Source organism: Peromyscus californicus, unplaced genomic scaffold, assembly GCF_007827085.1.
Source record: "Peromyscus californicus insignis strain IS unplaced genomic scaffold, ASM782708v3 Scaffold_10__1_contigs__length_136768540, whole genome shotgun sequence".
Classification (NCBI taxonomy): domain Eukaryota; kingdom Metazoa; phylum Chordata; class Mammalia; order Rodentia; family Cricetidae; genus Peromyscus; species Peromyscus californicus.
The window spans coordinates 85,315,393-85,342,329 of record NW_026294391.1 but is presented as its reverse complement, the minus strand read 5'-3'; the positions used below and the strand labels follow the sequence as shown (position 1 = coordinate 85,342,329).

At 44.3% G+C, this 26,937-nt stretch overlaps 2 protein-coding genes and 1 pseudogene across 2 annotated transcripts in view; all 3 read right to left on the bottom strand.

Annotated features, from left to right (window-relative positions):
• Nucleotides 1-17,687, bottom strand: part of LOC128117164 (uncharacterized) — a 99,837-nt gene extending 82,150 nt beyond the window's left edge. Inside the window, exons 1-5 of the mRNA XM_052749096.1 lie at nucleotides 17,658-17,687; nucleotides 7,956-8,228; nucleotides 6,710-6,813; nucleotides 6,505-6,579; nucleotides 6,009-6,111 (exon numbers count right to left, since the gene is read on the bottom strand). Of these exons, the coding sequence (XP_052605056.1) occupies nucleotides 6,009-6,111; nucleotides 6,505-6,579; nucleotides 6,710-6,813; nucleotides 7,956-8,228; nucleotides 17,658-17,687 (585 nt within the window). The remainder of the gene's footprint in view (nucleotides 1-6,008; nucleotides 6,112-6,504; nucleotides 6,580-6,709; nucleotides 6,814-7,955; nucleotides 8,229-17,657) is intronic.
• Nucleotides 628-6,082, bottom strand: Gprasp1 (G protein-coupled receptor associated sorting protein 1). Its single transcript, XM_052735925.1, has 3 exons — nucleotides 5,969-6,082; nucleotides 5,638-5,715; nucleotides 628-5,362 (listed from the first exon to the last, which is right to left on the bottom strand). Exon 3 carries the CDS (start codon nucleotides 5,051-5,053, stop codon nucleotides 986-988), a length of 4,068 nt encoding a protein of 1,355 aa, XP_052591885.1. The 5' UTR covers nucleotides 5,054-5,362; nucleotides 5,638-5,715; nucleotides 5,969-6,082; the 3' UTR covers nucleotides 628-985.
• LOC128117158 (ras-related protein Rab-18-like) lies at nucleotides 9,714-20,547 on the bottom strand (annotated as a pseudogene).
• Between the last annotated feature and the right edge of the window lie 6,390 nt (nucleotides 20,548-26,937).

Here is a 26,937-nt window from a genome sequence, read left to right as displayed (position 1 = left end):
TCTTCCTGTCTCTCCCCCCACTCCACCCCCAGCACCAGGATTAAAGCCATGCACAAGCATCTCTGTATTTTTATGTGGGTGACAGGGGTCCTAACTCAGGACACGATGCTTGCCTAGCAAGCCTTTTACAGTGGGCCATCTCCCCAGCCCTAATACCACATGACAGGGGCTTATCAAGTGATACCAAAACCATCATGACTTAGTCATCCACTTGACTGAATTGAAATGTTGTGCTTTCTAGTGTTATTCTTTTACCCTCTGCATTGCTCTGATTCTATTTTGAACACAGTAGTTTGAACAGCGAAGTCCAACTTGCTCTTCAAACTTACCTCATTTTCAATATATTTCTTCAATTTATACTCCTCCCCCCTAATCCAGGCAGTTGGATATATCCGTATAGAAACACTTTTTCCTACCCATGCGCTTCTCCTTACCATAAGTTGTATTAGAGTACAACTTAAAGTGAGTCCTCTCTGAAGTACGCTCTGAGCTGTAGTCCATTTCACCCTTTGAGATTCAATGCCAAGAAGAAGCCTGTGGAAGAAGCATGTTACTCACACATTAGCGGTGTACACGGCCATGTGTCCTCTTTGCATCCGTATTGTACAGTGAAGGGGAGATTGTGGCTAACTTTAATAACACAGAACTTTATTGAAGCACAAGACTCAAACAGATGCACATGAGAACAACAATTACAAGGGTATCTTATTTACAGTGGCTCAGTTCACTTTCAACTCACATTATGAACATCACAATCAACAAAACAAGTATCACCAACAAATGTGTTTTCAGTTGTGTATTCATTTGGCATCAGAAAAGCGATACAGATTACATAAGCATTGGGCAAATTATCACCAGCATTAAAGAGGTACACTGACACAAGCAATCAGCTGGGAAACCAAAGCATTATTTGAGGATCATATGACTCAGGAACACAAGGACAATCATAGGCAAATGGTTAAGCATATTTTTTTTTTGTTCTACTTCAGGGTGATTTCTGATTGTCAGGATTGCGTTTCAGTTGCTTAGCAATTTTCTCAATCTCTTGGAATGCAGAAATAAGTGGTTCAAGATTCACCACCACATCATCATCATCATCATCCTCAGCAAATAGTGCTTCTTTTTGTATATTCTTACTGATATTATCAAATATTGCAAGAACAATCTGAACATTGTCATTTGAGTCCTCCTTATTAAAGAGGGCCATAAATTCTGACATTGACTCAGTAGTAAGCAGGTGTTTTGTCATGGCAAGATTTTCAGACAAATTCAGTAGCAATTTCAGAACTTGAAGCCTTGTTTTAGTATTGCCTGAACTTAGTAAGTAGAAAAAGCCAGACAAATATTTGGCAACCATTTTATGATAGTCAGAAGTAGCAGTGAGATGTGTAATCATTGTCAATCCAGACAACTGATCAGAGGAATCCAAGTCATAATCAAAGGTATCCTCACAAACCTGACACACGTATGTCTGAATCATGTTCAGATCTGGATAAGGTGGAGACACTCGAACCATATTTTCCAAAAATGTTGTCCTAACTCGGGAGGATGGATAGTTAAGTAAGGCTTCAATCAGTGAGATGACACCCGAGTTTCTAATGAAATCTCGGGTAAACGGAGAAGCGCTTCTCATGCCCATTGCAATTTTAGATATTTCATGAATAAAGGGGTCTTGATTTCTGTCCATTATTAAAAGAAGTTCCTCAAACTCCTCAGAACTAATTCTAAGATCACACTGTACGCAGCTACAGGACCAGCTCTCAGGCTGCGCACTTTCCCTGGTCTTAAGATGCTCTCGAATTTCCTGGACTGATCGGTAAGAGGGATCATACTGAAATGGGAACTCAGATTCAGGTTGACCTGAAGATTCCTGCTCTCCTTCTGGACCAAGGTTGTCAAGCCTAGGTTTTCCCCCAAACATTTCAGCAAACAGAGATGCTGCTTCTTTTGGAAATCTGAAGGGGCTTAGGGACGGGAAGCCAGCCTTTCCCCATGGACCAGGCTTAAATTGAACAGTGACCTCATCCCAGCTCTGGGGTCTGCGGGAAGGATCAGGTTCCTGCTCAGTTGAAGACTTAGGCTCACAAGTGGCCTTGAACACAGGGGTAGGATTGGACTCAAAGCCAGTTTCATCCCCTTCCCAGAACCAGGATCCCACCATGGTTTCAGCTTCTGTATTAACTTCACAGTTATCTCCACTGCCAGTCTTGTTAATTGCCTCATCCTTTGCTCTTGACCCAAACTCAACAATTGGCCCTTTCTTATTTTCTGGACTGGACTCACTGATAACCACAGTTTCAGATTTTTCTGTGGCCTTGTCACTAGACTGGAACTGGGACTCAACAACCATTTCGCCCTCACCCTCTGGCTTGGACACACGGTTTACTCCTGCTCTTACAATGTTCTTTTTTGCGGCCCAGATCAAAGACTCAAAAATTGCCTCCTCTTCAGTTTCTGACCCAGTTTCGACTGTCTGTGACCCAGCCCCAATTTTGGCTTCTCCACTCCAGAACCATGACCCAATAATTTCCTCCTCCTTAATTCCAGGAGCGGACTCAAAAGTGCCCCTTCTCATTGGCTCTAGACCGGCCTCTTCCTTGCCCCAGAACCAGGATCCAACTGCATCTTCCTCTTCAGATGCTGTCTTGTTCTCTTCATGAATCTCAGTAGCTGGCTGGAATTTGTCCTCATCTCCAGCCCAAAACCAAGAGCCAATAATGTCTTCCTCTTCAGCTTCTGGCCTGGATTCCTGTATGTTGGTAGCCTCTACAACGGTTTCTTCATCATCCTTCCAGAACCAAGAACTGAATATGTTGTCCTCTAAAGTTGGTAGCTTAATCTCTTCTCCTGTCTCATCATCTATATTTCCTTCTTCTGCAGCCCATAACCAGGACCCTGCAGTGGTCTCTGTCCTTGGATAATTATTGGACCAGAGCCATGAATCAACAGTGTCCCCTTGCTCTCTCAGAGCAGACTTCGAGCTTTCTCTATTGGTAGGATACAAACTGGGTTCCTTTGCCCAGAGGCAAGACTCTTTATTAGTATCCTCAGCTTCTGCCATAGGCTTGTATCTGGCCCCAGCTGCATACTTCATATTGGCTTGTTCTCTGGCACCAAGCCAAGGTGATATAATGGGCTCTTCCTCATCCTCCAGGCTAGACTTACTGTTAACTTCGGCCTCCACACTAGTGTCTACTTTAGCCCAGAACCAGGGCCCAATTATGGGTTCTTCCTCAGCTCCTGCCATGATGTCAGAGCAAGGTTCAGTTCCTAAATCCACATGTGCCTGCTTTTCAGACCAAAACCAAGGCACAAAGATTGTCCCTTTTGTAGATGCTGGCCTGGCCTGTTCTTCAACCTCGGCCTCTGTACTGACTTCTCCAGCCCAGAACCAGGAATCAGTAACTTCTTTTTCCTCAGACTTTGGCATCTTCTCACAACCGACTCTAACAGATCTCAAGCTGTTCTCGCCAATGCCCCAGAACCAAGATCCAAAAATGGACTCGTCCTCAGCCTGCAAGCTGACATCTTCATCATCTGCCCAGAACCAGGACCCAATAATGTTCTCCTCCTCATTAGCTACTGACACAGACTTAGAGGTAGCCTTAGGCCCATTTTCAATACTGGTCTTCTTCCCAGAACCTAAAGAGAAAGTACTAACTTGGTCCTCCTTAGCCCTTGGTCTGGATATACAACAAGTCTCAGAGTCCACACTGGCTTCTTCTTCACTCCAGAACCAATCTCCAACAATGGGCTCCTCCTCTACATGTAGACTGGGCTTGGTGATTACCCTATCTACCATCCTGGATTCCTGGGTATCCCAGAACCAAGCTCCAACGAGGACTTCCTCCTCTGACCTGGCTTCTTGTTTGGTACTTGCTCTGACCTTGGTTTTGACTTCTTCCTTTGGCATTGCTCTGGTTCTGGGCTCTTTCTTTATCTTAGACTTTGCAAAAGCACTAGCTTTATCTTCAGGCAAGAACCAGGACTCTTTTTTACTGGTATCTACAGATCCAGATGGGCCATCATTGTAAGCTTCTCGCTTGGCCTGGTGTCTGGCCCTCATATTGACCCCTTTCCTGACTCTGGGTTTGGTTCTAGATTTGGCCTCTTCTCCAGAGCAGAATGAAGATTTTGGATGATTTTCACATTCAGACCCAGAAGTGGATTCAGCATGGACTTCTTTCTTAGGCCTAAACCAGGACCTATTATTGGGCTCTTCTTTGGGCCTAGACCAGACTTTGGTCTTTTCTTTGGCCCAGAACCAGGGAGTCTTAGCAGACTCATCCTCAGAATCAGAACTAGAAATATTATAGAACTCTTGTTTGTTTTTGTGCCTAGGCATGGTATTTGTCTCCTGTTTGGCCATGTGTCTGAACCTGGGATTATTGGCCTTCATGTTTTTCCTAGGACGGAATCTTGTACTGGGTTCATCTCTATTCCAGAAGGAGGAACTTCCTGAGGGTTTATCTGCCCATCTGAAATCAGAATTCTCAGAAGCCTCTCCTTTGGGGGCAGGCCTGGAACGGTACCAGGTCCCCGTACTGGTTCCCTCCTCTGGGCCAAAGGAATGCTGGAATCCTGCTTGAGAATTAGCCCTTCTGGGATAACTCTCAGTGTCCATATTACCAAGTTCTCTATCAACAGACAGGCACTTAGCTTGAGCAATCACCCCAGAATCAGTACTGACCAGTGGAGAGTTTGCAGTACTCATCTGACCCTGCTTGCCCATCTTTGACATGGGATCTGCCCGAAACCTATTTGGGGCCCAGACCTGGGCATCATTTCTCGATCGTGAAACAGGGATTGACTTGGGCTTATATTTAGGATATGCCCCACCTGGTGAACTGGCTTCAGTCTTAGGTCTTGCTCCAGGAGGAGCTCTAGGCTTCACTTTGGGCCTTGCTCCAGGCATTATCTGTGTCCTAACCTTGGGTCTGACCACCAATGGGGCTTCATTCTCTACCTCGGCAGCATTGGTATTGGCATTCTCATCCCCAGGCCTATTTTCAGTCTTTGCCTGGGCACCAGGCTCCATCTCTGCCCTAGTCATTGCGTATGTTAGATAACGCCCCGATGTCTACCAATTAACAAGAGTAAACCTCACTATAGCTATGTTACAGGATTGGTCTTCACAACACTCTTTGGTACGCGAGGCTAGGAGATTGAAAAGAAGACCCGAGTGTCAATCCAGCACTCAAGGAGGCTCCTACCCAAGCAGTCTCAGTCCATAACACAGATACAGTGCAGAAGAGGCGAAACCAAGGCAGAGGAGGATGGACAGGTCCCAGGTGGGTGCAGACCTGTTGACTGCGCTGGTCAGCAGCAACCCCGGCACCACCAAGCAGCCACTGCAGCTGGTCTAGGAAGAGAAAAAAAGAGGAAGTCAGCTTTCTACAATTCTGTTGCCTCCTGTTGAAACTTACACAGAGACACTGGTGCAGGATGCTGAGTGGAAGAGCTCAGCTATGAGAAAACCTCAGTGTTCCCTTTGCCTGCTGGAAAACAGGTACGGGGGTGAGCAAACAGTATACACGCGAGAAATGAAGACAGAGGGGAGCCCCCAAATCTCACAGTAGTCACTCTTGGGTGATCTCTACTACCCCCATCTAAAAGTGAACCCTCTCCCATACCAACCTTCACCGATGTGGGGCGATTCCCTCCTCTTTTCTATGTTCAGGTGGTGTTAAGACCAACAGAGAAGGGCAGGGAGTCCTACAAATGCATAAAAGAAAATGGAGTCTCAATGCTTGGTATATAGGCACACATCTCTGAGCCCAAACAGACAATAACAAAACCACACCTGCTTTCTATCTAAAGTTTATGTTCCCTGGTCTCAGCTCTCAGCTCTAGTCTTTTGGATCACAGATTAACTCACATCTCCCTCAACATTCCTAGTATCTCTGAAAGGAAATAAAGGATGCTGTGGCAGTGAGCAAATTTAGGGGGCAGTAAAGACAACATGTACCCTCTTGGGTTACAGCAGTCTGCACTTGTCTCCTCAGTACCTGGATCCTCCACTGCCCCTGGGTCTCACCAACCTGAGAGACCTGAGACAGTCTCCTCGATGTCTTCTTTCTTACTTGCAGAACTACCAGCCTTAAAGCAGGCCTGTGGACAAAGAGATGAAAATGTAAGACAATCGGGAAATGATGGCAGCATCTCTAGGCAAATGTAGGGGGCAGTAAAGACATCATGCACCCTCTTGGGTTACAGCAGTCTGCATTTGTATCCTCAGTACCTGGATCCTCCACTGCCCCTGGGTCTCACCAACCTGAGAGACCTGAGACAGTCTCCCCGACGCCTCCTTTCCTTTCTTGCAGAACTACCAGCCTTAAAGCAGGCCTGTGGACAAAGAAATGAAAATGTAAGACAATCAAGAAACGATGGCAGCATCTCCAGGCAAATGTAGGGGGCAGTAAAGACATCATGCACCCTCTTGGGTTACAGCAGTCTGCACTTGTCTCCTCAGTACCTGGATCCTACACTGCCCCTGATTCTCACCAACCTCCAGAGATCTGAGACAGTCTCCTCGATGTCTTCTTTCTTTCTTGCAGAACTACCAGCCTTAAAGCAGGCCTGTGGACAAAGAGATGAAAATGTAAGACAATCGGGAAATGATGGCAGCAGCTGTAGGCAAATGTAGGGGGCAGTAAAGACATCATGCACCCTCTTGAGTTACAGCAGTCTGCACTTGTCTCCTCAGTACCTGGATCCTCCACTGCCCCTGGGTCTCACCAACCTCCAGAGATCTGAGACAGTCTCCTCGACGCCTCCTTTCTTTCTTGAAGAACTACCAGCCTTAAAGCAGGCCTGTGGACAAAAAGATGAAAATGAAAGACAATCGGGAAATGATGGCAGCAGCTGATCCGGCTGAGAAGAACACCACCAAGGATAAGAACCAGATCATGTGTCTTTCAGCATTTAGGGTCCTACTGCTGGAACATTCTAGTTCCATTTTGCCTGGCTGCAGGGTTTCTGTGGTAACACCCACTTCTTGATGTCATACTTATTAGTCCTTCTGCAATTCTGAGGATGCGCCACTAGGTGGCCACATTTCCTCGCCTTGCGCAGCAAAAAATGGGGGAAGGGCGCCGCACATTCTAGAAGGCAGGTTCTGAAGTGGTCCTTGGATTTATGACTCCGTCATCATGCCCAAACCATCTTTTCAGACCCCAAATTTGGGAAGGAGGAAAGGGCATTGGGGAAAATACCTGAAAGGCTGTGAGAAATGAGATTAGGAGACACTAATGGATACCCCACCTGTTCTGGTCTGTCACCCCCACCCTTTTCGCATCTCCAATCACTGTCTGGCGCCCACTCCCATTGCCACACACCTCTAGAAATCCACGCCATTTTCCTGTTCCTCTTTCCTCAAGCCTCTGGTCTACTGATGCTCACTGTGGCCTGTCAGAATACGCCAGACCTACCGCGCAGAGAGGAGACTTTGCCATCAAGCAGGAGCCTGTGGGAAGGGACAGCACCCAGGGCGCAGGGTACAAGGGCCCCTCTCCGGAAACAGATCAGAGCCCTAGTAGCCAAGGCGACTCACCACCCACCAGCTGAGCTGGCCCCAGAACTGGACATCCGCCTCGCACCCCCCACATACACACACCCGTGGGCTCCCGGCGCCCCCCCCCCCAATTCCCGCACCGCCATTTCTCCCGCAGCCGCCTACCCCATAATCTTTTCCACGGCCCAGACTGACACCTGAAGAGAGGCTGTCAGGCTGTCTGGCGCGCCAGACTCCAGACCATCACACCCAGCCGCCCTTCCCCCACCCCCGTGCCTGCGGCCCGACCCGGGCTCCCGCTTCCTCCTCACCGCCTAGGATCTCGGGGATCCGCCACCACTCCAGGGAGCCCCCACGACCCGCTCGCCTCCACTGCACTGTCAGGGCCGGGCGGTGGTCCGCAGTGCGCGGCCGCCCCAGCCCTCGACACACCCCCACTTGCCTGGCCAGGCGCACGGCCCAGGTCTCCGGGCTCCCCCGCGTCCCCGTCTGCTCCCGCCCGTGCTCCGTCCTCCGCAGCTCCTCGCACAGTGCTCTCGCCGCCGCCGCTTTGCGCGCGAGTGCGATGGCAGAGCCGCGTCCCGCCCCCACGCCTCTGCACCAAACGGGCAGGGGCTGCTGCGCAGGATGCGGCAGGAGCAGCTCGCCTCGAGGGTGTCGGGAAGGGGCGGAGGGATACGGCGCACTGGGCTCGACGCCCCCTCCCGGGCCCACCCTAGTTCCGACTCCCAGTGGGCGGGGCCGGAGGCAGCACCCCTCCACTCGGAGGGGTGGGTCGCGCCCGTGGGCTTCTGCAGACCCCTGTTCGCCCTAACCAGAGACCACCACCACTTTTCTGGCGCCACTACAGTGTGTGGGATGGCTGAGAGCTAGGGTCCATGAGGGCTTTGGGTTGGGGGGGGGCGGACTATATGAAGGGGGGTGTCTGGAGTTGGGGAGCAGGAGGGAGCAGCGGATGGATACTGAGTGAGCCCTTTGGTACATCTGCACCTCAGAACGAGGCTGGACAGTGCCTGCCCCTCCCTCCACTCCCTCTCTGCTTCCCCCCTTCTGCCCCCCTCTTATGACGCCAGTGGAAGGGGGGGCTCAGTACTGCAGCCTGAGAGGGGACAGGTGACCTAGCAACAGCCAGCCAGTAGGTTCCTGTTGTTTCTCCCATGTTTTCTTTGGTTCATGCAACCATGAAGAGGAGGAGAGCACATCTGTCTCTAAGGGATCTGAAGTGGGGGCTACCTTTACATCCCCCACCATAGCCCCTATTCCAAAGGGGAGACCAAACTACACCTGGCCTGGTAAATCAACCACAGGTTTGGGCCAACAATCAATTCTTTCTGTCACACACTGTGAGTGTGTGTGTGTGTGTGTGTGTGTGTGTGGTGTGTGTGTGTGTGTGTGTGTGTGTGTGTGTGTGTGTGTGTGTGTGTGTGTGTGTGTGTGCCTCTGTGTGTGTGTGCGCCTGTGTGTGTGCGTGCTTTTCATTCTAAATAGCAATATCTTTGTGGGGAAAACAGCAATGGCATTAATCATGCACTGAAGCTGCTGGGCTTATCCATTTAGAAATTCATTTAAGCACCTATCCAGTGTTTCACAGAGTAACATCCCCAAGTCCATACTCAGGTTACGTAAACATGTTATTTGGCCAGGAAGCATTGGGGTTTCTGGTAGAACTAAGGTTGTTAATAGTGGAATTTAGCACAAAATTATGCTGCGTCATTCTAGCCGATGTAACTGCAAGGGTACTTAGGTATGACAGGCAGAGGCCTAAGAATCACTGTCTCAGGAAAACAGCATTGGTAAAGCAAAATAAAGCCATTGTTGACTTTCAAGACGAAAAGAAGCCAGGGCCCATGGAATGCAGGCTGTCTGTAGAAGGTATAAAAGATAGAGTCTTTCATAGAAATCCCTGAAGGAAAGGAGTTGTTTGATTTAGAATAGTAAGGCCCTTTCTGCATCCAGGGCTGTGATATTAAGTCTCTCATTTTAAGCCACTAAATTTATAGTAATTGTAATAGCAGGAACAAACTAGATACACTGTCCTTATTCATAATGTTGATCTTCCTTAACTATCTTTACTGCACGTCAATGCCCAGGAAGAAGATTCACTTTGTGTCTGACGTTTCACCAGCATTAACACCAATCTTCTGTTTCACAAGCATAACTAAAATAACACCAGTACAAAATTTGCTCACATATGTGGAGGTTTATTGTCTTTTTTTTTTTTTTTTGGTGCTGTGGTGCTGCAGAGGATTGAACCCAAGCCCTTGAGCGTGCTAGACAAGCAATCTGCCAGTGAGTTATATCCATAACACTTGTTTAAACATTGTATTGGGAAACTCGTCTCATCAAGCTGCCCAGGCTGGCCTTAGGTTTACCATGCAGCCCAAGCTGTCTTCAAACTTACAATTCTGTTTCAGATTCCAGAGGGGCTGGGATTATATGTGTGAGCAACCATGCCCCTAACCCGAAGTACCAGTATCTTTTCGCCAATTTACTTATTGATAGGAGTGGTTCTAGCAATAGTTGAAATATTTGTTGCATAATCTCTTGTCAATTCATTTACAAACTAAAGCCATTGAGTGGCTAAGAGATACTGATCAAAAAGGCCCTATAGGAAGCTTTTTGTGTGTTTTATTAGTATTTATTGATCTATGGTCAAATACTACACAGAAGATGCTGACCTGTATTATGACCACTAGACATGATTTACTTCCTTCAAAATTGCACTCAAGTGCAACATAAAACAATGACTATTGTTCTACTACCCAGTATCTCTAGTATCTGTGCAACCTGGCCTTAGCATTAACCCTGGTATAAAAAGGCAGCCATGCTCACTTAAATCACCATACTCACTTCTCTCTTCCTCATCTCACTTCACCTCACATTTGCACATAAACTTGCACAGTAGCATACCCATTGCCATTATGGTTCACAACATCTCCTCTTGTACCTCTCAAGAATCTGCTTTTGTAGATTTAGGTTAACTTGCCTCTCTACTGACCTCCACATCCCTCGGTTAAACCTTCTTTAACAAACTCCCGTCTAGATTAGGTTGAGCCAAATTCTGTGTGTTCTTACAACTTATTTTTCTTTACTTACACTGCAGAAGCTTCATGCTCCAATTAGAATTATGGCTATCCCCCTCCCAAGTCTGTATCTCCTTTTTCATTTGTCTTGCTAGGTGGCCATTGAGGTGAGCAGTTTTGTTCTGCTGTGTGTGCGCCACGATGTGCTACTTTGCTACAGTCACTTGGTCATGGACTAAAACCTCCAAAACCCTGAGCCAGAAAAAAGTTGCCTCTTTATATTTTGATTACCATAGGTACTTTCTTATAGTGATAAAAAGCTAACATGCTATACACAGGAAATTGAATCTCTCCAGTCAAGACAAAGTAAATAAAGGTGGGTGAAATATGCCCAAAGAATATGTACTTCTAGTGCAGGAGAGAGATGCTCTGGGCAGTATATTGGTCTGTTTCTACAACTTGAGAAGGGGCATTTACAGAACTGGGAGAGGCCACATCTAAGAATATTTTCAGGTTATATCTATATATATATCTATCTATCTATCTATCTATCTATCTATCTATCTATCTATCTATATATATATATATATATATCAGGCTATGTCAAATCAAGTTATGTACATACCTGTAATCCCAGCACCTGGGGTAGAGGGCAGAGACAGTAGGATCACCACAAGTTCAATGTTCAAGGCCAGCGTGATCTGCATACTAAATACCAGACCAGCCAGGGTTACACAGTATGATTTTTCGATCTCAAAATAACAGGAAGACAGAGAAGGAGAATAAGAAGGAAACTGGTGTGAGTTGGGAAAACAGAGCTAGGAACAATGTCCGTAGTCCATGAATAATGCTTTCTCTCCAGGAAGCACAGCTGTTCTAATGGCAGCACTGGGATTAGGAATCTTCTTTGTCCTGTTTCCAGCACAAGTCCTCAACTATACATTTGTCACAACACAGGCATGTTTCTAAGTGATCTCAGAAACACTGAGTTCCAAATAAACTCAAAAGCACGTTACTGTGTTATTGACATAAGGATAAAGTGTATTCCAAACAAAGGAAAACATTCTATCCTCCAACATGGCTTCACGTTTGGACTATTACTTAGTTTTGACATCATCTAGGCTCTGTAGAGGCGTGTTGTTTGGGAAAATGCAACGGAACAGATGGAGGCACTTAAGTGCCTGGAAAGAAAGCTCAGAATGGCAGCAGCAGCAGCTGCAAGACTCATGGCAAAACCACTGAAATTCTGAACATGGGAAATACTCCTTGAAAAGTTTACAATCAAAGGAACTGAGGAGGTGAGTGAACAAGATTTGTATGGATAAGAAATTCTAAATGTACACAATTAAAGAAAGTGATATAAATGAATGGAATGCCAAATTACTTCTCAAAATATAAAGTGTGAGAAGTCCATATTACCATTTTGTTTTTTATGGGTTTTTTCTTTTTGGTATTTCTTATTACCTAACCATGACCTTCTGCTTCTTCATGAGAAGACCTCATCATGGCCTGCATTCAGGCAGAAAAATGGGAAAAGGCAGGAAAATAGAAGTAATTCTCTTTCTTAAAATCCTTGGTTACGAAATGCTCATATCATTTCCACTCATATTCTACAGACTGGATCTAGTACTACCCTTTCCATTTTCATGTCACATATATTATATTACCCTCCTCTTAATTCTCCCAAAACCTTCCATTTTTCTCATGTTCACCTTTCTAATTTCTTGTCCTACACACATAACCTCTCCAAACATATACACATACAAATAAATTTAAATCTGGAATCTACACAGTAGCAAAAATATTCAGTATTTGTCTTGAAATAAGTCAATGTTAAAAGACAACATGTAGACCAGCAAAATATCAGCAAGTAAAGACACTTGCCCTTGGGGTTAAGGACTTGGGTTCAGTACATGAAATCCACATGGTAGAGGGAAAGAACAAACTATGACAAATTGTGTTCTAATCTTCACTGAATAAGAATAGCCCCTATAGGCTCATATATTTGAATGCTTAGGGAGTGGCACTGTTTCAAAGGATTAGGAAGTGTGGCCTTGTGGGGGTAGGTGTGTCCTTGTTGGAGGAAGTGTGTCACTGTGTGTCTCTTCCTGCTGCCAGTGGATCCAGATGTAGAACTCTCAGCTACTCTCCAGCACCATGTTTGCCTGTGTGCTGCCATGCTCTCTGGCATGATGATAATGGACTAAACCTCAGAAACTGTAAGCCAGCCCCAGTTAAATGTTTTCCTTTATAAAAGTTGCCATGGCCATGGTGTCTCTTCACAGCAAGTAGAACACCAAGACATTCACATACCAGCCATAGGAAGGCTCTCTCTCTCTCTCTCTCTCTCTCTCTCTCTCTCTCTCTCTCTCAGACAACATGCTATTTGAATCCAATTATATGACATCTGGAAATGGTAAAACTATGGAGACAGAAAAAAGAAGTTAGTGCTTAGGGTTGGAGGTGTACCTCAGTCAGTAGAATGCTTGCCTGGCGTACAAGAAGTCTTCAGTTCTAGCTCCAACACTTCAAGAAAAGAAACTATTTTTCAAGGCATGGTAATGTATGTCTGTAATACCAGCAGGAGCAGGAGGATCACTCAAAATTCTAGGCCAGCCTGGTCTACAAAGCAAATTCCATGCTAGTCATGTCTACATAGTTAGGACTTGTCTCAAAACAAAACAATACAAATATTAAATGGTTCCAGGGGTTGAGTTAGAGAAAGATGAACAGACGTATTTTAGATAGAGCAGTGAAGTATTCTGTATGATATTATGATGGCAGACACATGTCACTATATTATATATCTGTCCAAATGCACACACCATATAAAATCATGAGTGAGTCCTGATGTAAAAAGCAGAGTTTGGGTGATGATACTGTGTCAACCTAGATTGATCAGTTGTAACAAATGCACACTTGCACAACTGTTGTTGGCAGCTGGGGAAGAATATGCACAGAGATACAAGATATATGGATATTGCCATTCTTTCCACTTACTTCTGCTATGAATATAAGACTTGTCTTTAAAATAATTTTGAAACAGACTCCTCTCTACCAAAACAGTCCCATCAGCATTTAAATATGCTATACTGTCTCTCATTTTGAAGATAAAATTCCCCTATACCCCTATCATTCCATGGCTACTGTCCCATTCCTCGTCTTTTGCTGCAAATACCCTAGCGTAGGTGTCTGTAATGAACACACTGACATGATCTTCTTCCTTTTGGAACCACTCCACTCTTTACTCTCCAACATCCAATGAAGTTTCACTGTTCCACTGCAATTTTTTCATCTCGACTGCCGATGGTTTTTATGTTGTGAAAGTGAAAAGGTTTTCGGACCTATCACTATAGGGGTCATATAATTTACCATCTGAATAATGACTCTACTGAGAGTAAAAAGTGTGTTGTTAATCACCTCTTGTGAAACCAACATAAAGTAGGATTGTCCTCAGAAACTATTTGGCCACTTTACTAATCACCGGTGTTGAATATCACTGACATTACACCTTTGAAATACCTTCATTTCATTTCTAAGAGAGCAAGGATTTCTCATACATTTCTACCTTACTGGCTACAGCTGACCAGACAAGCTTCTTCGCTTTCTGTGGCTTTACAAGTTCATTCACATCTTGTGTACTTCAACACTGAAATGTCCCAAAGTTCATTCTTTGAATGTGTTCCCCTAGTGCTCAACAGTATTTATATTCCTTAGTCACATCCATTCTTACAACTTTAAATACATCATCTCTATTTTGGTGCTTCCTAAATTTCTATGTCTAGTTTGGATCTCACTCAAAAATCTGAGAAGCACATGTCCAACTGCTCACTTTCAATCTACATGTAGACAGCTAAAAGGCATCTCTAACTCAGTATGTTCTGAACTGAGCTCCTGATCTTCTTTCCAACATCTGTTCCTGCCAGTCTCCACCCATCTCACTAAGAGTTCTTTATTCAGAGCCACTCGGCATCTGAATTATTGATTCCACTTTCTACTTTATGTTCAACCCACTTATAAAAGCCATTTGCTTTACCTTCAAAATATATCTGAAAATTGCCCACTACCACCATTATCCACAACCAACTCCTCATCCAAAACCAATATCATCAATGTGTGGAGAATTGTTGTGTTATAATTACAACTAATTACCTGAATTTCCATTCATGTTTCCCTAAAGTACAGTTTTTGTCCACATAGTAGCAAGAATCATTCATCCTTTAAAAAATGTACGCCAGATTACAGTGATCCATTTGTCAAACACTTCTAATGGTTTTCAACAAGACTCAGAATAAAATCCGAACTCCTTTTCACAGTGAATCTGTATCTCACATGGTTTGGCTCTGTCTCACACACTAAAATAACTCTGTTCACTGTTTCTTTGCTTTCTTCATTTTTTTTTCCTATAGTGCTGGGGACTAAATCCAAAGTGTTGTACATGCTAAGTAGTCATCTCTACCATTCACCAGCCACTGATGTCTCTATTTTAGCCACACCAGTCATGTTACTGTTTTTAGAAGCAACCCAAGAAGTTCATTTGTTCTTTCTCAGGCTTAGAATACTCTACAACATAGAGTCATGCCTCACTCCTTCATTTCATTTCATTCTTTTTTTATTTCAAGAGAATTTCTCTGACAATCCCATCTAAAATAATATTCCTACATTCTAACACTCCCTAGCCTTGTACATTATGGCATTTTTCTCCATATCAGTTATTACCATTTATTAATTTATTCTTACCTCATATATTACATCCCAGCTGCAGCCTCCTCTCCCTCCACTCCTCCCAGTTCCCCATCCACCCCTTTTCTCCAGATCCACTCCATTTCCCTTCAGAAAAGAGCTGGATTCCCAGGGATACATCAGGGGTGTCCCTGCATGGAGGTCCAGAGAAGCCATTGCATGAGGCTGTGAAAATGAAGCCTGGATTTTGTTGGAGACACCAAGATGTTGGAGACAAGATGCCAGAGTCATGGGATACCTGTCAAGGAGAGCTGCTAACAGGGTGTGGAACCAGCCCAAGAGAGAAGTGTATTGCAGTCAACAAAGCAAAAAGGAGTTGGAGATTTGAAGAGTGTTTTGACATCAGACATGGAGATGCAGAGTTTAGTTTGCCCTGCTGGGTTTGGGTCTTACATTGGTCCAGTATTTCCTCACTATGCTCCCTTGCTTCCCCTTTGGAATGGTAATGTATATTCTGTGACATTGTATGTTGGAAGTATGTGATCTGCTTTTTCATTTTGATTTTACAGGGGGTTACAGCTAAGAGATTCCCATGAATATCAGAAAGTTTGAACTTTGGACTTTTAAACAGTGTTGAGACTGTTATAGACTATGGGAACTTTTGGAGTTGGACTGAGTGGATATTTGCATTATGATATGGCTACAAGCCTACTGGGGGCCAGGGATGGAATGTGGTAGTTTGAATAGGAATGGCCTCCATAGGCTCATATATTTGAATGCTTGGTCATTATGGAGTGATGCTACTTAAGAGGGATTAGGAGTTTGAGTGAGTGTGGAGTGGGTGTGGTCTTGTTGGAGGAAGTGTGTCACTGGGGGTGGGCTTTGAAGTTTCAGAAGCCCAAGCCAGGTCTAGTGCCATTCACTCTTCCTGTCACCTGTGGATCCAGATGTAGAACTCTCAGCTTCTCCTCCTACATGTTTGCCTGCATGCTGCCATGCTCCCTGCCATGATGACAATGGACTAACCCTCTGAAACTATAAGCAAGCCCTAATCAAATGCTTTATTTTATAAGAGTTGCTGTTGTCATGCTGTCTCTTCACAGCAATAGAACAGTGACTAAGATATATTAGATACTTGTTACAGTAAATGATCATCTGAATAGCATTTTCCCACATCAGAATCTAGAAGCAATATGCTTTTCTCAAATTGTCATTTAGTGTTTTTCTCCCTCATCTTTAATACACAGACACAGTCTCTTTAGTATCAAGTAGCTGTTTACAGAAGCCATAAGCTATGCATAGTCATAAATATTGCACAAGCTACAGTTGAGGCACCTAGACAAACACTACCAATATTTGTGGGAAAAAAAGATGTTGGTTTTAAGTAGAAGTATTACAATGCACCATTCATGCTCTTCTGAAACCCAAATGAGGGAGAAAGCCTTATTGCCATTCTGTTAGGTGACAAGTAACTAATCTTCCACATCATGGATCATGAATCCAATGTGTGCATCACAGGAGTAAAGCTCTGGTTAACTCCTGGACGAGCGGGACACAAGGAAAAGTGACTTCTAAACTCTGCCAAGACAGGGTAAGATGATCTCTCAGAATTTCTGCTTCTGAAAATGGTCTATCAGATACTCTAGGCCTGTAGCCAATTTGAATGCACCAACAATGCTGAGAAACATTAGGTGACTGTCCAGGCTGCCAGCTGTCTCTGTCTACTCTTGCAAGACTCCTGAAAGTTGCTTGCATCCATCTTCCATTTCTCAGGTATCATTATATTCCTTCTCAGGTCTTTGATGGGATTGAAGACTAGCAGTTATAGTTACAACTTAGTAGATAGAACATATTAAGTATTAGATTCAGGTTCTTTAGGATAGGACACCTTTTGGAATGATCTTTGTAACATGTCATTTACCTATGCTCCAGACTTCTCTGGATTTTAGTATGTGTCTCTTGTTTGATATTGTTCGCATTGGTTGTAGTTCCATCTTATCTAGGTCATTATCCCTCATTACTCCTGGACAATATTTGATAATCATTCCTATTGTATATAGTCTTGTATTCGGTTAGAACCTTCTTATTAGACAAAAGGGGGAGATGTAGTGGGTAGTCATTCCAGCTTTGAACTGGAAATACCACCCCCTTTGAGGCTTTGGTAACTGTCACGCCTACAAGGCGGAGCCGAGAGAGGACCCCTGAAGACCCAACATCTGGATGGGGAGCTCTCTTGGTTCCTGGACCCTGGACCCTGGAGGTAGACTGAGCAGAGTTCTCCAGAGAACACAGCCGGACTGTGCTACACCTTTCCCAGTCCCTGTTACCTATCCCTTCACTTGTAAGTTACCCCACAAAATAAACCTCCCTTTTAACTACATGGAGTTGCCTTAATAATTTCACCAATAGGGCAGTTTTGTCCTAACGGTCCAGCCTACCTGAAGCATCCACAGGCCGACTGGGGCCATTATGATGAGCAAGTATATGGTGGAGAAATGGGGGAGAAAGAGGCAGAATGGTTCATGAGCTATGGTAAGAGGCAGTTCTGAGAAAGCTAGGGCAGTGAGGAATGGGCTGATGTTGGTGGCCTGCTTGCCACCTGGGACCAGGGTGACATCTGGGCCTGGGCTGCCGCCTATGGCCATATCTGGGTCTCCGACAGCCTGGGTCTATATTGACATCCATGTCCCATGTTGCCACCAAGGCCACAGGGATGCCCCAAGATCTGGGCTGCCACCTGGGGCCACTTTGGTGTCCAAGGGCCATGTTGCCACTGGGACCATGTTGATCTGAGTGGCCTGTGTTGCTACAGGGGTGGGAGTGGGGGCATGATGACCTCCAGGGCTGGCATGTCTGGGCCTATGGCCCTGCAGCAGCCAGGTTCTGTGTTTATGTCCATGGCTTCAGTAACCACCGAAGGTTGTGTGGATGACCAGGGTTTGGTCAGACACCTGAGTCCATGTTGGTGTCTGAGGTTCATGCTGCCACTGGGGCCATGCTAATCTGGATGGCCAGTGCTACCACCCAGTGCCATGGTGACATCCAAGTCAGGCTGTGGTATAGGACCATGTCTGGGTTCGTGGCCCCACACAGCCAGGGTCTGAGTTGATATCCATGGCTCCTGATACCACTGAAAGCCATGCAAATGCCCAGGGTCTGGGCCATTATTTGGAGCCATGTTGGTATCTGAGGGCCACACTGCCACTGGAGCCATGGTATGATCTGAATGGCCTGCAATGCCACCTGGGGCAAAGATGCTATCTAAGCCCAGGCTGCTGATGAGGACCATGTCTGGGTTTGTGGTCCTACCACAGCCAGGGTCGGGGTTGATATGCATGTCTCCTGATACCACCAAAGGCCATACAGATGCCTGGGGTCTAGGCCACAACCTGTAGCCAGGTTGGCACCCGAGGGCCACTCTGCCTTGGGCGGCCATGCCAATCTGAGTGGCCTACACTGCCACCTGGGGCCATGGTGTTGTCTGGGCCCAGGCTGCTGTCATGGGCCATGTCTGAGCCCATGGCCCAGCAGCAGCCAGGGTCTGGGTTGATATCTATAGCTCCTTGCCACCGAGGGCTGTGCAGAAGCCTAGTGTCTGGACAGTCACCTGAGATCATGTTGGTGTCTGAGGGCCTTGCTGCCAATAGGGCCATACTGATCTGAGTGGCCTGTGCTGCCACAGGGGCCATGGTGATGTCCGGGACCCAGCTGCTGCTGAGGGCATGTATGGGTCCGTGTTCCTGTTGCAGCTGGGGTCTGTGATGATGTCCATGGCCCATGTTACCACAGGAGGTCATAGGAACCATGTGTGTTGAAATCTGAGAGCCCTGCCGAGCCAGCTCTGCCTCTCGCTGGCCCTGGGATAGCTGGCCCTGCCCCTCGCTGGACACCGCAGCAGGAGTGCTGCCCCCCTCCCTGGGAGAGCTGACTTCAGCACTCAGAAGAGATGGCCCCCACCCTCACCACTGGCGTGGGAGAGCTGGTCCCAATGGCATGGGCCTAGGAGAGCAGGCTCTGCCCCTTACCTGAGGGGGGCAGCCCCAGTGGTCTGGACTGAGCAGCTCAGCTACCACCTAGACACATATTCTGGGCCTTGGGTTGGCCCACCATAACATCTAACCCATCTACGACCTGCTGGAGTGCGTGAAGGGACTGGTCCTGCAGAACAATAACCACAGGCTCTCCATGACTCAGGGCATCAGCAGGAATTCCAAGAGAAGTTTTGGTGAGGGTCCAGTGATGATAGTGTACCAGAAACCAGAGACCGTGAACCAGACCAATGACTCATTGAAATGAACATTTGTAGGTGGGGATGACTGGACAAAAGGGTATGCTATGCTGTGTGACACACAGTAGTTCCTTATGCCACTAGGATGAATAAAGAGGGGTTGGAAAGATGGAGGAGCAAGGTGGGGTTTTTGTTGTTTGTTTTGTTTTGTTTTTAATTGAGGGGCATGCTGCAGGGGTGAGGGACTGGGAAGTGAGCGGGATTTGGGTGAAATTCCCAAAGAATCAATAAAGGATTATGTTTTAAAACGATCTACAGATGGAAGACTGCACATGCTTACCATATCACTTCATGTGGGAAAGCTTTTGAATGGGTTTTCTTGAAAATACTCATTGCTATGACGAAAATAATTATGTGCAAACTTCAAGGCCTCTAAGAAGCAGTTAAGAAATGGCAGTATCTGATTAAACATGCAAGAGATGGAATTCCCAGTTTATAACACAGAAGAGTAATACCACAGGTTCCTCTTCCATGGTTCTCTTCCTTGGGTGTCAGCTGGATTTCTTTGTTCTGCTCCTGACTTCTCCATAGCCCAGGTGTCTGAGGGATCTTTTCAACAAGTTCCTCAATGATGTATTGAAGAGTCACAGGTTTTTAGTCTTTCCTTTATAAATAACTTGGAATGCTTTCATGTAGATTTCAGGCCTTCATTTCTATCAACTTCAAGATTTGCTTTATCAATTTTATCCCCAACCACTATGTTAACTATATCATTTCATGTATGGTATGTTTCCATTTTACTTAACCAACTATCTAGTTTAATGAAGGTGTCTCTTCTTGTGACATCATAAACTAACATAACACTTTATGTACCACTATAATAGCTGGGAGTTAATCTTCTAGACCTCTCATGGCCAGCAATTTCCCTTATTGTAAGTTTAGCCTCATTTCCATCTACTGAAATTGCTTTTCACTTTAAAGTCAACACCTAGTGTTGCTACAGGTTCTGGATCAAAAGTATCATTTGTGAATTTCAATACCAGTCTGGACTTGCCCACTCCACTCTTGCCAATGATGAGGATCTTCAGAGTGATCAGTGTTCAACATGCACTCACTCCAGTCTGCCCCCAGCTAGCCTCCTGTGCTCAGTCCTTCATGGGGGGAACAGCCCATGCCTATGCTGATGCTTTCTTTTTTAAGTTTAAATTGGTTTAGAGCAATCTGCCTACTTTTCTTGAAGTATTTGTATGTATTTCAATTTAAATGGAAGGGACAAAAAGAGAGCAAGATATTTTCATTGATTATAAGTTCAGTTTATTTTCAATTCACATTTGATGCAAATGTTGGGATTTAGTTTGGGGCTTTTTTGTTTTTTTAATTTTTTAGATAGTATCTCACTGTGCAATTGGTCTGGATTCAAACTGATGGTCCTCATACCTCAGTCTCACAAGTGCTGGGAATGGAGTGTATATGAACAGGTCTGGCTTCTTTATTTCATTGACAAAAAATTCTAATTTATTTATCATATACAATATTTTCCTTTGAGGTATGTATACATTGTAGAATGGTTAAATTCAGTTAATCTGTAAAATTTGTCTTGTTCTGATTAGAATTAGGCTTACATTTCATTCTTTTAGCATTTTTTCAAGTATACAATATATTGTTATTAGCTATGTTACCATGAGGACCAACTGAACCCTTGACCTTATTTCTCCTGTCCATATATTTAGAACCTTTGACCAAGCACTTGTAATCATCATTCAACTCCTTCTGTGAGTTCAGCTTTATTATATTATACATTTAAGGGTAAGCATACATTATCCATCTTCCTTCACCTGCTTATCTACTCCAGGCTCATCCATACTATCCTCCAGTTTCATCCATGTTGTCTCAAATGGAAGGATTCTTTCCTCAGAAAATGGTGAATAGCATATTCTTTGTTCATTGATGAGTTATTAGACTACATTTGGTTCTAAATCCCAAGGCCGTTGCACACAGTGTTGAGGTAAGTATCAAAGTGCAGATATCTTTTTAGCATACTCATTTCATTTCCTTTGGATATTATTGTGTAGCAATTCCTCTGAGATTAAACTGTCCATCTTAAGATACAGGATTTTAAGGAGGTGTGTAATGGGTATTCATTCCACCTATGATCTTGCAGTACCAGCCCCTAGGACATGGCCTCTTGGATAGCTTAAGACCTGAGGAGCACGTATAGGGGCCTTCTCTCTCTCGTGAGATGTTATGAGTTCTTTCCTGTACTTGAAGTGAAGTGGAAGAACTAAACCATTTACTACATTGCTTACATTGATAGGGTTTCTCTCCATTTAAAAAAAATTATTTATTTTATGTATATGAGTGACCTGTCTTCATGCACACCAGAAGAGGGAATCAGATCCCATTACAGATGGTTGTGAGCTACCATGTGGTTGCTGGGAATTGAACGCAGGACCTCTGGAAGAGCAGACAGTGCTCTTAACTGCTGTGACATCTCTCCAACCCTCTACAACAAAATCCCACCATCAAGTACCACCACTGGAAATCCACAGATTACCGCTAATGAATCTATTTATTAAGAGATTATATGGGGTATCAACTCACTGATACAGGATATGGCAATTTCAGTCACAGAGTTCCTGGAAGGCTGAGAACCAGTTCCACGCTGTTTCATGCCACCTGGCCCGGTCTTCACCATCCAAGAGCGTGAGAGAAAAGGCCTGAGTACATGATCCTTAGATCGTAAGCTAGCCAAGAGGCCATGCCCTAGGAGCTGGCACCCCAAGGTCACAGGTGGAAGGAATACCCACCACAGAGGTGAAACAACTGGATGTTCTAAGGTGGGTATGTGAATCATCCCATCCTGCAGGGAAGCTCCTAGAGCACAGGAAAAAAAACAATTCAAAGGACTTAGGAAGTCTCTGATACTGACCAGATCCACTAGCTCTTGGCCCCATTCCCAAGCATGTACAAGCTGTAAGGACTGCTGAGAGACACTCTCAGACCAGACAAGTCACTTAAAAGAGACAGAGAGAAGTCGAGCTGCCTGGAAGAAGCAGACCAGCCACGCTTCTTGGAAGAATCAAAGAACAGCCAGGCGGCTTGGAAGAGGCTCAGACTACCTGAGCTGCCCGGAAAGAACACGCTTCAACTTCTTGTGCTGCTGGCGGGCTATGTACTGTACTCCAGGTTTCTATGTTATGTAAGCTGTTATGTTGGGTGGGCTTTGGTGACACAGCTGTCTTTCGGTCATTTCTGCTTCTGTAAGTAACCCCTCACCCACATTCTTGAAAGTAACCCCAATAAACACATTGGCTCACCAAGATGGACTTTGTTGGTATCCTTACTTTGGTCTGTTGTCAGTTCCCATTTGTTCACATCTCCCCAGGAATCTGTCACCCAACCTGTATGTGGGTTGTTAGATTGTATTCTACCTTTCAAGTGATTTCTGTACCATTTTCTGTAAGTGTTGTATTCATTTACAACAACCATGTGTAAGGTTCCCTTTCTTTATATCATCATCAAGCCTAGTTATCTCTCCTCCCTCACTCCTCCTTCCTCCTTCCCCAACCCCTCTGTGTCTGTCTCTCTCTCTCCTGTGTCTCTGTGTCTGTCTGTCTACCTCTGTGTGTGTGTGTGTGTGTGTGTGTGTGTGTGTGTGTGTGTGTGTGTGTATGTGTATGTGCGCATGTGTGGGTGTGCGTGTATGTATGTGTGTATGTGTATGTGTGTGTGTGTGTGTGTGTGTGTGTGTGTGTGTGTGTGTGTGTACAGGCATGCATTGGGCATGTATGTGGAAGTCAGAGGACAACCACCAGTGTCAGTTTCTCCCTTCTATCTTATTCAAGACAGAAGTTCTTCTTCTTTCCTACTGCATACACCCGGCTAGCTAGTTAGCAAGCTCCCAGGGACTCTCCTGGCTCTGCTTTCCCTCTTGCTGTAGGAGTTCCTTCTGGGACTACAGACATACACTTCCATGTCTGGAATGACAAGGATTCTGGAGATCTGGACTCAGGTCCTCATGCAAGCACTTTACCCCGTGAGTCATCAGCCCCTCACAAAGGACAAAGGGTGAATATGCACAGTTCAGGGGACTTTTATGGTAGTGAGGAATATGTAAATGAACAAGGACGTATAGGAACAAAAATAAGAAGTACCTGGATTTGGGTTTGGAAACTAGTCACGAAGCAAGTATAGTAAAATATATAAAACATTGAAGAAATCGAACACATCGAATGCAACCTGAAATCTTGTATCCAACAAAACAATGTTTCTTGTGTAAATGTGAGATACTTTTTCAGAAAAAAAATGAAAGAATTTGATGCTGGTAAGCTTGTCTTGCAAAAAAATGTTAAAACAAGTTCTTCAGAAAAAAAGGAAAATTGCATAAGTTAGAAATGTACGTCTATATGAGAAAATGAGGATATTGAAGAATGGGTAAATTAAATTTTAATATATTTTATTTTTAACAGTCTAAATAATAAGTTTGTCCAAAATAACAATAGAAAAGGAATGCATTCCATATTATTGCTCAGGAATATTTGATATGAATGAAAACAGTGTTATAATGGATAGGAGAGACAACTTGAACACTCGGTCATAAAGCATGTGAAGTATCGCTTCATAAGGAGTACGGTATCAATTGAAATGCGATGCAAAATATTTGGTAACATGTATGACAAGTTCTAGAATAACCAGAAAAAATTACAGAAAAGAATAACATATGCTAATAAGTAAAGGGGATAATTTTGTAAATACTAGATTAAAAACAGATAAGGCACAAAAGAAGACAAAAACATGAAACTAAGAACATGGGAGCATCCATAAAGCAGTAACCAATGAGGTAAGTACTAATGTAAACACCTCAATGCTCAATCTAAGTATTTTAAAATTGGAATTGTGTGTACTTGTGTTCATGTCTCTGTGTGGGTATGTGCACATGAGTGCAAGTGCCCAGAGGCTAGAAGAATGTTTCGGATTCCCTAGAGCTGGAGTCATAGGTGACTGTGAGCCACCGGATGTGGATGCTGCAAACCAAACTCAAGTCCTCTGAAAGAAGCAGGACCTGATCTTAACTACTGAGCCATTTCTCCAGACCCCAATATTCATTTGAAATGTGAATTTTCTGAACACTCTAATTAAAAGCTAGATACATTCAGGGTGAATGAAAACAAATGAAGATGGGACCATGTTGTATATAGGAATCTACTTTAGGGACTGGTGAGTAGAGTGCTTGTTCTGCAATCATGAGGACCAGAATTTAGACCCCAGCATCCACATAATAAGCCAGATATCCCCATGAACACATGGACTCCTACTCTGAGCACCGTAAGGACATGAGGATTGTTGGGGCTTGTTGGCCCAAGTTTAAGGGTTAGATCCCACCTCAAAGGAAAAAACAGAGCATGATAAGGAGGACACCCAGTGCTCTCTTCTGACTGCTGCACTCACATATATGTGCATACACTCAGACAGAACCTACACATAAATACATCAAAACTATCTTGGAATTTTTACTTCACATAGAAAGGCAATAATCTTTTTGCTGTATGTCTGTGTTCTGTTTGCATGTATTTTATTGAGCATTTTAAAATCTATGTTCTTCAGAGTTACTGGCCTATAGCTTTCTTTTTTGCCGTGTCTACCTGGTTTGGTACTAGAGTGATACTGGCTTCATAGAAGTTGGGGAGTGTTGTGGTGCTAAAACACTGAGAAAAATAAGACAAGAAAGCAGGAAGGGGATTTGACAGAAGGAAGGAAAGTTTCAGCTGAAGAGGGAGGAGGAAGGAGAGAGGTGAATGGGGTGTCAAACAATAAAAAATTATTGAAATAAATAATTCAGTGACACTGAATGAAAAGCCCTGGGAAAAAGACAAATCTTTAGCTGGATTGACTAAAACAAACCAACAAAAAGACTAAATTTAACAGTCATGAATCAAGTTAGAAACATTACTAGATAAAGTGAGGACATAACCACTCTAAGGTATGGTTGAGGGGAAGGTTTATATTGTAGCTACGAGGGAGAGGACAGTCAGAGGTATCTGGAAGGATCCAGAGCAGGGATTAGGCCAGGCCATGAGAGGAGAGAGAGGACCAAGAGAGCACATGGCTGAAATGGCAGGTTATATAGGAGTGAGAAGCTGGGAAGGAAAGCCCATGAACTGGAGAAGTTTGGGGTAGGGGGTGGGGTGAGAAGAGCTGAGAGCCACAGGTACAAAGTGGGTCTGGAGGCCAGCATGCATTTTGGTATGCTAATAGGCACCACAGGTAGCCATTTCTTTTGGACCTGACAATTACCACTTTCACAGAAATAAAAACTATGAGTACTGTGTGCAACTGAATGCCAACAAATTAGACAACCCAGATGAAATACACATTTTAGAAACACAACTTATGAAGACTGAATAATGAAGTAATAGAAAAGCAGCATAGACCTATACCTAGTAAGGTTATTAAATCATTAACCACAAACTCAAAAAAGAAAAATAATGAAGGCTGGACGTGGTAGTGCACGCCTTTAACCCCAGCACTTGGAGGCAGAGGTGAGTGGATCTCTGTGAGTTCAAGGCCAGCCTGGTCTACATAGTGACGAGTTCAAGGACAGTCAGGGATATGTAGAAACTCTGTATTCCCCCCACACACACACTAAAAAAAGCAAGAAAAAGAACAATGAACCAAATGGCCTTATTGGTAAGCTATACTAAATATTTGAAGGGTAAACTGCTGATATTTATATTAAATATTAATAATCGTCCTCCACAAAATTGTAAAGAAAATAGGTGGAGAATACTGCCTCATTTCATAAGGCTACTACTAATTCAGACAAGGTACCACAGAAGAAAAAACTATCTCCTGTGAATGCTAATGCAAAATTCATCAACCAAACACTAGCAGATAACATTCATTAGCCTATTTAAAGAACAATGCTCTATGGCCAAATGAATTTTATCCCACAAGTATAAAGGTGATTAAAAACAAAAAATCAATGTAACATGTCCTATTAAAAAATGATGGCACACACTTATCCTCTTATGTAGAAATAACAATCTATGAAAATACAATATACATCCAGGCAGCAGTGGCTCACACCTTTAATCCCACCACTCAGGAGGCAAAGGCAGGCAGATTTCTGAGTTCGAGGCCAGCCTGGTGTACAGAGTGAGTTCCAGGACAGCCAGAGCTACACAGAGAAACCCTGTCTCAGGAAAAAAAAAATATATATATATATATATTTTTTATTTTTGAGATTATAATATACTTACATTTCTCCTTCCCTTTCCTTTCCTCCCTCCAAACACTCCCAAATACCACTCTCTGCTCTCCTTCAAATTCATAGCCTCTTTTTCACTAATTGTTACTGCATGCATATATATGTACACATACACATATATATTCCTAAATATAACCTGTTCAGTCTTTATACTGTGGCTCGTGTGTATGTTTCAGGCCTGACGACAACCAACTGGTGTGCTGTTCCCTGAGGAAGAGCACCT

Coding starts and splice junctions, on each gene's coding strand:
- Gprasp1 (XM_052735925.1), bottom strand. CDS start 5,053: ATGACTAGGGCAGAGATGGAGCCTGGTGCCCAGGCAAAGACTGAAAAT.